The sequence below is a fragment of the Dysidea avara genome, chromosome 13, assembly GCF_963678975.1.
Source record: "Dysidea avara chromosome 13, odDysAvar1.4, whole genome shotgun sequence".
Lineage (NCBI taxonomy): Eukaryota > Metazoa > Porifera > Demospongiae > Dictyoceratida > Dysideidae > Dysidea > Dysidea avara.
In genome coordinates this window covers 14,089,649-14,101,873 of record NC_089284.1, presented here as the reverse complement: position 1 = coordinate 14,101,873, position 12,225 = coordinate 14,089,649, and the positions used below count along the sequence as shown (strand labels likewise).

Sequence of the window (12,225 nt, the reverse complement as noted above, 5' to 3'; positions counted from 1 at the left end):
TTTCATCAAGAGTTCATAATATAGAGAGGGAGGGAGAGTATCCAACGCTGTATTACCTGGTCAAAACACACTGAGTTCAAAGATTGTGCAATGACTATCAGCACCAAAACTTATTAAATCACTACTGAAAGGGTGTTAATTCTATTAAAGCAAAGCACTAAGAATGCTTCCCTTTGATAAATCAACACCTATCAACGCTCTTCAGTAGGTAAAGCCAGGTGATGAATTTGTATGGAAGTATACTGAAATATTCAGGATATGATGAAATCTTTTTACACTGTGTTTTGACCAGGTAATACAGCATTGGACACTCTCCCTCCCTCTTCATATTATGAACTTTTGATTTCATGCATTCTCATATTTGCATTATTGATTCTCTTCAAAAAGATATTTTTTGAATGAATCAGGTGATAAGAAATTTGATAGTGGTGGGCAATATGTAGATTATATTGTGGTTTAGATACAATTTTATAGTGATATCATTACACAAATGCTACTGAAAATGATAGTACTGCAGTTACTTAGCTAGCAATGGTGGTGATAGTCTGGGTCCTAGGGGACTGGCTTCTTTAACCAAGATGGAATTTAGGCTTTTGTTAAGAGCAAAGCATCTAATGGCACTACTGATCAACTGATGGTGGCACTAGAAAATTGCAGTAGTGGTTCCAGGGGAGGGACACACCCAGGCCAAGATTTGCCTATTATGCTAGTTTCTATGCTTTCCAAATTTAATCTCTAATTTTGCTTATGCAGCTTTAAAAGCCCATTTCCCAAAAATTAATTGGAGTACAACTGTTCTATATAATACTAATTATTAAATGATGCTAGTGTTCATTCAAAATGTAACAACACATTTTTATTCAACTTTCGTAACAAGTAGCTTTGGCAAAATTCTTTAACTTATAAAGTTGCGGAATGATCCTACAGTGATTGATATAATTCAAATACGTAGGTAACTGCCTATTATGTTTTTGAAATTCTCAGTAGTGCCTATTAGCAATATTATCCTTGATGCTTCTATAGAAATTAACTATGCCAGCACAACTTCATACGCCTAGAATAAAGTGTACTATGTATGCATATGATAGTATTCACATATAGTTCACTGTATACTGCATGTGCAGCAATGTCACTGTGCATGTACATATACTCACTACAGTGACAGTGTTATTTTGTTACTAAATCAACTAAACTGTATGAGTTCCAAACCTAATCTATCCTAATCCTAGTAGCTATTTCTAAAGTTCTGCTAAAAGGGAAAATGTTTGAATACCTACTAAATAGTAAATAGTTAGCTTCATCATTCACAGGGAAGTACTTGTTTCAAGTGTGTCATCTCTTTCAGTAGATTCACCTATTTGTACCTCCTCACTAGCAGAGTCAGCTGTCATCTGCATATCAGGGTGTTTGCTCATCTGCTTCAAATATTTCAAAATTTCAGCATTCTGTTTAGCAACCATCTCAAGTTCGGATTTTGTTGCTTGGTTTGTGTCTGCAATCATGGCTTTTATCTTTAATAGGTTTTTGTTTTGGTGAGTTTTTGCTTTCTCTCTCATATCTTTGATCATTGTCTTGAGTTGTGCAATTTCTTCTTTAACCTGCTCTGTAGTTGTCTAATAACAATAGCATATTATTAGGTATTAGGTTGTTGACAAATTATACTTTTACACTAGAGAATGTTGTTTTTAATCAGTTCATGTGCGGCCCAAGAAGCCGGCGTGCGCCACATCGTGGGTATATTGACAGGAAGAAACAAAACGTCATTTTCACACCTTTGTATCTCGGTGATCCCTTATCCAATTGGAACCAAATTTGCTACAGAGTTTCCCACCAGCCAGGGGAGTCTACATTCCAAATATAAGGCCCCTATTTGGTGATTATTAGTTTCTCATCCACCGCCCGCATCCTACTTAGGCTACCACATGGTAAGCCATTATTTACTCTGTGTATGCTCAGAAGAACACGTGATACCAAACCATCATAAATCACGATGACGTTTTTTAATTAACGCTACAGTGCACCAGGAGCACTGTTGCTTCCTTGGCAAATTAGTACAGTGGATTCTATTTTCGACTATATTTCAAGCCAACTGAAATCCTGCTAGCTCGATAAAGCACAACTGCAACTAAAAACCAATCATGCAGTGTTAATTTGTGGGAGGAAGGAGAATTTGGACATCAGTGTATTAATATGGCCCGTAACCACGCCCTCCCACCCGCATCATAATAATTAGAAAAACTGGATGAGAAACTAATAATCACCAAATAGGGGCCTAAAGGATATTGCTCCAGCAATTTCCGAGATACGAACTGCCAAAGTTTCGATTTTATTCCCTCGTATTTTTTTTATTTTTTTCTTCGTGTTTTCGCACACTTGCAAAAATTGCTATAAAACGCAAACGCGTACTCCGATCGCCTTGAAATTTGGCACACAGAAAGGGAGTCCAAAGGCGAATCCTAGCATGCGAATCCGATGAATGGTTCAGGATTTATGACCGATCATTCGCGTAAAACAAGATCGATTTGTTGTCACGCCTACAGGGTAAACTGCTTCATGGAATGAGTTGAAAATTGCTATGTAGATGGAGTAACCATCATAGGAGTGCCTTTAGGTGGTTTGAAAGGAATCGAGATAAAGACCATGGAGATATGACACAAAACCCAACCTGTGTCACAATTAGGCGATCGATTTTTATGAATAAAAAAGTATTAGTTTTTACGCCTACTAGGCAAACCGCTTAGAGCAATGAGCTGAAAATAGGTGTATAGCTGGAATAATTTTCATAGAAAGTCCTTGCAGTAGTACAGAAGAATTGGATTACAAACCACTGAGTTATGATTTGAAAGCCAACTCCGTGTAGTAAATGAGAGATCAAGATACTCTAATAGAACAGTCACCCTAATAGAGAATGCAGCAAATTTATTTACTCCATTATAGAATTCTATTACATTACAAGTTATTCTGTAGGGAGTTCAGCTGCAAACAGTTAATCTTATAGACAGTTCAGCAAGAAGCAAGTCACCCTATAGAGAGTTCAGCTACAAATATATTGCTGTAGTGATTCGGAACATTACAAGTCACACTGAAGAGAGTTCAGCTATAAACAAGTCATGCACCCTGTAGAGAGCTCAGCTACACTTTCTAGAGAATTCAGCTACAAACAAGTCACTGTGGAGAGAGTTCAGCTACAAAGAACTACCCTGTAGAGAGTTCATCTATATACAAACAAGTTACTCTATAGAGATCAGCTGCAAACAAGTAACCCTGTAGAGAATTCAGCTACAGACAAGTCACTTTATAGTTTATACAATGTTCAGCTACAAGTAAGTCACTCTGAAGAGAATTCAGCTACAAACAAGTCACTCTGTAGAGAAGTTTGCTACAAACAAGTCACGGTGTAGAGAGTTCAGCAACCAAAAAACCACCCTGTAAAGAGTTCAGTTATACAAACAAGTTACTCTGTAGAGAGATCAGCTAGAAACAAGAGAGAGTTCAGCTAGAAGAAGTCACCCTGTAGAGATCTCAGCTGCAAAGAAACCCTGTAGAGAGATCAACTACAAACAAATCATCCTGCAGAGCGTTCAGCTATAAACAAATCACCCTGCAGAAAGTTCAGGTACAAACAAATCGCCCTATATAGAGTTCAGCTACAAAAAAATCACTCTGTAGAGAGTTCAGCTACAAAGAAACCATCCTGTAGAGAGTTCAGCTACAAGCAAGTTACCCTACAGTGAGATCAGTTTGAAACAAGATATTTCAGCTACAAACAAATCACCCTGTAGAGAGTTCAGCTATGAACAGATCACCCTGTAGAGAGTTCAGCTATACAAGTCACCCTGTAGAGAGATCAGCTAGAAGCAAGTCACCTTGTAGAGAGTTCAGCTACAAAGAAACCATCCTGTAGAGAGTTCAGCTACAAACAAATCACCCTGCATACAGTTCAGCTGCAAATAAATTACTCTGTAGAAAGTTCAGCTACAAACAAATTACCCTGTAGAGAGTTCAGCTGGATAAAAGTCACCCTACAGAGAGATCAGGTCACCCTATAGAGAGATCAGCTAGAAGAAGTCATGTACGTTGTAGAGAGTTCAGCTACAAAGAACCCACTCTGTAAAGGGTTCAGCTAGAAACAAGTTACCCTATAGAGAAATCAGCTAGAAACAAGTCACCCTGTAGAGATTTCAGTTATATACAAACAGATCATCCTGTAGATAGTTCAGCTAGATACAAGTCACCCTGTAGAGAGATCAGCTAGAGGAAGTCACCTTGAAGAGAGATCAGCTAGCCTAGAAACAAGTCACCTTGTAGAGAGTTCAGTGACAAAGAAACCATCCTGTAGAGAGTTCAGCTAGACTTGTAGAGAGATCAGCTAGAAACAAATCACCCTGTAGAGAGATCAGCTAGAAACAAATCATCTTGTAGAGAGTTCAGTGACAAAGAAACCATCCTGTAGAGAGATCAGCTAGAAACAAATCACCCTGTAGAGAGATCAGCTAGAAACAAATCATCTTGTAGAGAGTTCAGTGACAAAGAAACCATCCTGTAGAGAGATCAGCTAGAAACAAATCACCCTGTAGAGAGATCAGCTAGAAACAAATCACCTTGTAGAGAGTTCAGTGACAAAAAAAACCATCCTGTAGGGAGATCAGTTAGAAACAAATCACCGTGTAGAGAATTCAGCTACAAACAAATCATCCTGTAGAGAGATCAGCTAGAAACTAGACACAATAAAATTATAGGGAATTCAGTTACAAGCAAATCACCCTGAAGAGAGTTCAGCTACAAACAAATTACCCTGTAGAGAGATCAGCTACACACAAAACACCTTGTAGAGACTTCAGCTACACACAAATCAACCTGTGGAGGTTTCAATTATAAACAAATCACCCACTGTAGAGAGATCAGCTACAACCATATCATCCTGTAGAGAGATCAGCTACAAACAAATCACCCTTTAGAGAGTTCAGCTACAAAACAAATCACCCTGTAGAAAGATCAGCTACAAAAAAATCACCCTGTAGAGAGATCAGCTAGAAACAAATCACTGTGTAGAGAGTTCAGCTACAAAAAAATCACCCTGTAGAGAGATCAGCTACAAAAAAATCACCCTGTAGAGAGATCAGCTAGAAACAAATCACTGTGTAGACAGTTCAGCTACAAAAAATCACCCTGTAGAGAGTTCAGCTACAAACAAATTACCCTGTAGAGAGATCAGCTACAAACAAAACACCTTGTAGAGAGATCAGCTACATAAAATCACCCTGTAGAGAGATCAGCTACAAAAAAAATCACCCTGTAGAGAGATCAGCTAGAAAATAATCACCCTGTAGAGAGATCAGCTACAAAAAAAATCACCCTGTAGAGAGATCAGCTACAAAAAAATCACCCTGTAGAGAGATCAGCTAGAAACAAATCACTGTGTAGACAGTTCAGCTACAAAAAATCACCCTGTAGAGAGTTCAGCTACAAACAAATTACCCTGTAGAGAGATCAGCTACAAACAAAACACCTTGTAGAGAGATCAGCTACATAAAATCACCCTGTAGAGAGATCAGCTACAAAAAAATCACCCTGTAGAGAGATCAGCTAGAAAATAATCACCCTGTAGAGAGATCAGCTACAAAAAAATCACCCTGTAGAGAGATCAGCTACAAAAAAATCACCCTGTAGAGAGATCAGCTAGAAACAAATCACCCTGTAGAGAGATCAGCTACAAAAAAATCACCCTGTAGAGAGATCAGCTAGAAACAAATCACTGTGTAGAGAGTTCAGCTACAAGCAAATCACCTTGTAGAGAGTTTAGCTACAAACAAATTATCCTGTAGAGAAATCAGCTACAAACAAATCACCTTGTAGAGAGTTCACTTACAAACAAATATACTTGTAGAAATATCAGTTACAAACAAATCACCCCCTGTAGAGAGATCAGATCACCCTGTAGAGAGTTCAGCTACAAACAAATCACCCTGTAGAAAGTTCAGGTATAAAAAAGTCATCCTGTAGATAGTTTTGATACAAACAGGTTCAGCTAGATAAAAGTCACCCTGCAGAGAGATCAGGTCACCCTATAGAGAGATCAGCTAGAAGAAGTCACCTTGTAGAGAGTTCAGCTACAAAGAACCCACTCTGTAGAGAGTTCAGCTAGAAACAATTAAGTTACCCTATAGAGAGATCAGCTAGAAACAAGTCATCCTGTAGAGAATTCAGCTACAAACAAATCACCCTGTAGAGATTTCAGCTACAAACAGATCATCCTGTAAATAGTTCAGCTATAGATATAAGTCACTCTGTAGTAGGAGATGTCACCTTGTAGAGAGATCAGCTAGAAACAAGTCACCTTGTAGAGACCAGCTACAAAGAAACCATCCTGTAGAGAGTTCAGCCACAAACAAATCACCCTGTAGAGAGTTCAGCTACAAGCAAATCACCCTGTAGAGAGTTCAGCTACAAACAAATCACCCTGTAAAGAGATCAGCTAGAAACAATTCACCCTCTAGAGGGAATCCTGTGTAGAGTTCAGCTACAAACAAGTCACCCTGTAAAGAGATCAGCTAGAAACAATTCACCTTCTAGACGGAATCCTGTGTAGAGTTCAGCTACAAACAAGTCACCCTGTAGAGACATTTCAAGTCCCTTAGTAGAGAGTTATCCAGTAGGGAATAATAGACATGTAATAAATATATGTATATATTACTGATAAAATCAAAAACATGCAGTTGAAGTATTAAAAATCTGCTTTGTCTTTTTATTCTATTCTTCCTGTGGTAAAGAAAAAAGATACGTTAAAAAAGCCCCAAAGCTGGCCTATGGCCGGCTTTGGGGTATACAAATACAAACAGAAGTGATATCTAATCAAAAACAGCCAAGTTGTAAAAAAAGGTGTGGCCCCTAAAAGGCCATGGTGAAAAAAGATGTGAAATTCAAGGTGGCGGCCATTAAATGGCTGTGATGGCAGGTTAATGGTAAAAATTTTAATAACAACAATTCAGGTGAATTTGGTGCCAAAACACAATTAACCTACCATCACAGCCATTTCTTGGCCGCAACCTTAGATTTCACATCTTTTTTCACCATGGCCTTTTAGGGGCCGCATCTTTTTTTACAGCTTGGCTGTTTATAGTTAGATTTAGTTTCCTGCTTAATCTGGTCAATTTAAACTAGTCTCACTTTCAAGCACAAGGTGGGGAAATTAGACAACAATAATGGAGAAATTAATTTGTTCATTACAAACGATGTCTTAGAAAATGCTATGCATAAAATTAATGTGATCTATAGGGGATAATGAGGTCTTTAAAATCAACTAAGAAACTTCTCCAGAGATTTTCTAAAATGATTTGAGACCTCCTATGGGTATCTGCATATATCTCCACTTGAAGGATTCAACACAGCTCACCTCACCAGGGGCGGATCTAGACTTTTAACAAGGGGAGGTTTTGTGTAATCAGTCCATCTATATACCTAGTGGTAATATTCATAGCAAATGACTAATGATCACTCTCCAGCAAGGTTTCTTTGTTAAATCTTACCATTAAGACTTTAGAAATGCAACTAAAGTATTTGTATAACATTAAAACAATAATTATTTTAGTGGCGCATATTGCATATTATGAAGATGCTGGGGTAGTAGTTTCAAGTGATTTTGCAGTAAAAAGAGATAAAAATGAACATAAGTTTTTGTAATAAGTATTTCTTTGAATGATAACTTAATTTGGTTTACTAAGTTAAAGAAACTTGTCAGCAGCTCATCAAGTAATTAGCTCTTCCAAAGGGGTTGAGGGGGGGAGGGTTCCATGGAATCCTTTAAACCCTCCTGGATCCATCCCTGCTCACTAATGATCACTGATCTGCAATGCAAGGGGGGCATTGCATTGCAGATCATGCATGCTTTCTTTAATATGGAAGGAAGGTTTACATTTTGTCCAATATCATGATGTTATACTGAAGCCACAATCAATCAATCTATCTAACAGTATAAATACAAGTATAAGAATTTTAAGTTTGATTAGGGATCATAGAAAAAAGAAGTAGTGAAACAAGGGAGGTTAGAAGATATGCTAGTGGACATTAAATCCCTACTTTAGTCTACTAGTATATCTTCAGGAGTAGGTGACCTCCCTTGTTTCACAACTTTTTTTTCTATGATCCCTAATCAAACTTAAAATTCTTAATTTTTCCTTATACTTGTTTGTTTGCTTTTTTGTAACATTATTATGACTGGTGAACCCACGCATACCACATTAGAATGGAAGGAATGGTGCCAGGCTTATTTTTTTGCCTGAACACATGCCCCAGTTATGCAAGTCAGTGAACTATCAACTACTGAAATATGTTTTGAACTTTTGATCTGTTAAGTTTGTACTTGTTAGCTAGCTATGTTCTCTGGCAAGGAAAAACGGTAGTTGCCGATTGTCATATGGTAATTATAAATCAATCAATCACATAGCGAAGTGGCCATTACACTTCGTTTTCAGCTATGTTCAGCTGATGACACAGCGTTACAAATGAAGAACACTAGGCCTCTGCAATCAATCCAGTCACAATGGAAAACACAGACGATTCCTGTCAAAGCCATCATGCGGCGCTATCAGCAAAGATAAATGGGACACAAAGAAGGACATGGGTAAGTCCATGAAGTATACGTTGTACAGCAGTATGCCAAAAGGCATGTGTTGGGCTGAAGCAATGTAGAACAGTGAAACAATCAAGCTTGTAGTCTTAGCCATTATTGAGTTATACTTGTCTGAAGGCATTAATAAGTTAGTCAGTCAGTCAGGCAGTAGAAAATTCCAATAAATGTTGTTTTTTTAAATTTCATAGCAACTGGAAGTGTTTCACATCATACTGAAAGCACATTTGGGTTTGCTTATACCTAGCCAATACTGCCAAGGCCCCATGAAGGTATTGTGAGGCTGGTTTTAGGGTGATATTTTTGGCCAGAAAAGCCCAAACCTTCAAGATCCCTAATATACAGTACTATCATACTGTATGATAACCCTACCATTTTCTAAGAGACCGCCCACTCAGATCTTCATGGCTTTAAAAACCACAAAGATCTTTGTTGTGCTAGGTCTCTAACTATAACTTATAGGTTATTAGCTACCAGCTGGATTCAAACCCACAATCTTTTGCATGCCAGTCAAGTGTTCTAATACTTAAATAGTTTTTACTCTGGTTTACAAGTTTTCTCTACACCATTACCTTTAATGCACTGTAGAAAATGAATGGAAGCACATATCAACTTGATTATTATTTTGAAGATGCTAGATGATGAGTGCTTCATTTTAAGCATGAAATGTGTTGATATGTACAGGGACTAGTGTGACGGACTGCTTTTTAGTAGGCTTGAGCCAATTATGCTTTGAAAATAGCCCATTATGCTTTTGAGCAGTGCTCAAAAATTCAGCCTGCTATGCTCAAAATTATGCTTTCAAAATCAAGATTATGCTCTAAAGTTGGCTGTTCTATTAGAGTATATCGGTCTTTCCTGACTGTTGTATTAGAGTAAGTGACTGCTCTATTAGAGTATCTCGATCTTTTTTCTGTGAAGTGTAAATAATCAACCAAAAAACAATAATATTGCACATATTAAAATGTAGTATTAAGGTGTAGTGTGTTCATGTTTTGCTGTATTTTGGCATGCATTTAATTTAAAACCTTGAAAATCGTCCTATTATGCTGGCATAATGCTTGATGCTTTTGTTAGCCTATTATGCTCGAAATTATGCTGGTATAATTGGTGCAAGCCTACTTTTTAGGTGATTATCAGGTTCACGTGTGCTTCCATCCATTTTCTCCAGTGCACTGAAGGTCATGGTGTTGAGGAATATATTACTTTGTATAAACCACAGAGCAAAAATTGTTTTAGTAGAACACCTGACTAGCAAATATATCATATAGATAGGGTTCTAAGACCTTTTGTGCACTTTTGGATAAAAGCATAAAACTTTGCACATAGTGTGTATGTATCATAAAGGTTATTTTTGATAGGGAACCACCTCAGATTTGACCTTTGGTGACCTTTACACCCAATTTAATGCTTCAGTTGTTCATCTGTCTCATCTATATATACACAATTCAAAATTCGCAAATTTGGTGTCAAATTACTGTTCTTGCTCTAAAGGGTGCTGACTTTAAGAAAACTCATAGCTTTCACTATTCCAAATTATAAGAACAAAAAGTAGCACTATTTTTCACCCATCCATGCACATCATGCAATATATCCAACATAATTACTGCCTTTATTGGATGCTGAGTTAGATATGTGTGATCAATTGTACAGTGGAACCTGTCTTATAGTGGCCACCTGTATTAAGAGACCACCTCTCTAACTTTAAAAAATATAGCATGTACTTTATACAGTAAAACACACTGCTTGTCTATGCTTCATGGACTTACCTGTGTCCTGCTTTGTGTCCTATTTATCTTTGCTTACAGTATAGGGTGTAGATTCATGGCAGTGTTGCATGATGGCTTCCCTATGTTTGACAGGAATCATCCGAGTTTTTTGTTGTGACTGGATTAATTGCAGAGATCTTTCTCCTAGTGTTTTTAGTTTGTAATGCTGTGTAATGGGCTGGAAATAGCTGAAAACAAAGTGTAATGGCCACTTCACTATTTCAGTAATAGTTGGAGCGTGGTTTCAGACAAAAACGATAAATCTGGCACTGTTCCTTCTGTTATAATATGGTATGCGTGGGTTCACCAATCATAATAATGTTACAAAAAAGTAAAAAAAAAATTTATAAGGAAAAATTAAGAATTTTAAGTTCAATTAGGGATCATAGAGATAAAAAGTAGTGAAACAAGGGAGGTCACCATCATCTGAAGATATACTAGTGGGCATTTAATTCCTAATTTAGTCTATACCCACAACTGAATTAGGGATTAAATGTCCACTAGTATATCTTCAGGTGATGGTGATGGTGACCTCACTATTTTTTATCTCTATGAGCCCTAATCGAACTTAAAATTCTTAATATTTCCTTATACTTCAGTGTATATCATATCAGGGGTGTAGCTAGCCAGAAGGTGATGGAGGAGCAGGTATGCCCCCATGAAGCACTCAAAATCGTTCATGATTGCAGAAAAGCTAATGACCCAATGGTGGGCTAGCCATCGTACAGTGTTGCATTATTACAGCTTAAATAAATAGCTACGTAACTATTTCAGTACTGATTGTTTATCACTTATCAATGGGGGTATGATTCGTTGAGCATCATCGCATGTGCCACAACTGTACTCCACAAATTCATCCACAGTCTGGTAGAGCTATATTGTTAATATTTTAGTGTAAAAATACAAGTTACTTTACGTTAGCCACAGCCTGTACTGCAGTCCTAGCACACTGCGGACAGCATGACGTGTTCACTCACTTCAGCCAGCCAGAAAAATTCAAATGCCACGTATTGTAAGAAATCCCAGTTCAACACCTGTCTTGCTAGCAGAACTTGTAAGCTTGTGACTGATCCACCTGACTGACTGACAAAGTAAAAAACAATAAACTGGCATGTTAATGCACTGCAGTACGAAGATCCAGTGTGATTGGCTCAAGAAATTAACTTGGTACATTTAACACTTTATCACCTCTTAGGCAGTAGGTTCATAGCGTCATCTGGTCTCCTTTGTCACTTGTGAGTTGCGACTCCTGCGAGGTCACTTCGAGCGGGTACTCTTTTAGGTTAAAAAATGCTCTATCACATGAGTAATCTAAGCTAAGTATAGAAGTGTGACATCTCTAATATTTTCATTCAGTGGCTTCACGAACAAGTTGATGCTGTGTGCACATTCACTAGCAACCCCTGGTATTACCGCATAGTAGCGCACATAATTTATAGTCATTTGCGTGTCAGTTTAATACTGGTAAGCTTCTGATGGAGGTTTAAAAAACAACAACACTTAGCTAGTTATGGGGCCCTTCCCTGCCCCCCCCTGGCTATGCCTCTGGTGTATATAGATTGCATGCTGTCTACATACCTTTGGTTTATGATACAGTACAGTATTATTCTAACCAAAAAAATTGGCCAGAAACCAGATTTACAATACCCTCATGGAATCTTGGCAATTTTTATTTAAAAGAATTTTCTACTGCCTGACTGACTTACTTTCTTACTGCAGACAAGTGTAACTCAATAACAGCTAAGGCTATGGGCTTGATTTTTTTACTGTTTGACGTTGCTTCAGTCTGAAAGGTGCCTTTTGGCATACCGCAGTATGTACAATGCACGC

General features: G+C 37.7%; 1 protein-coding gene across 1 annotated transcript in view; it reads right to left on the bottom strand.

Annotated features, from left to right (window-relative positions):
- Nucleotides 1-988: 988 nt before the first annotated feature.
- LOC136242475 (transient receptor potential cation channel subfamily A member 1 homolog) overlaps nt 989-12,225 on the bottom strand; it is a gene marked incomplete at its 5' end in the record, with an annotated part of 157,819 nt that continues 146,582 nt past the window's right edge. Inside the window, 1 exon segment of the mRNA XM_066033906.1 lies at nt 989-1,613. Within this exon segment, the coding sequence (XP_065889978.1) occupies nt 1,305-1,613 (309 nt within the window). The 3' untranslated portion in view covers nt 989-1,304.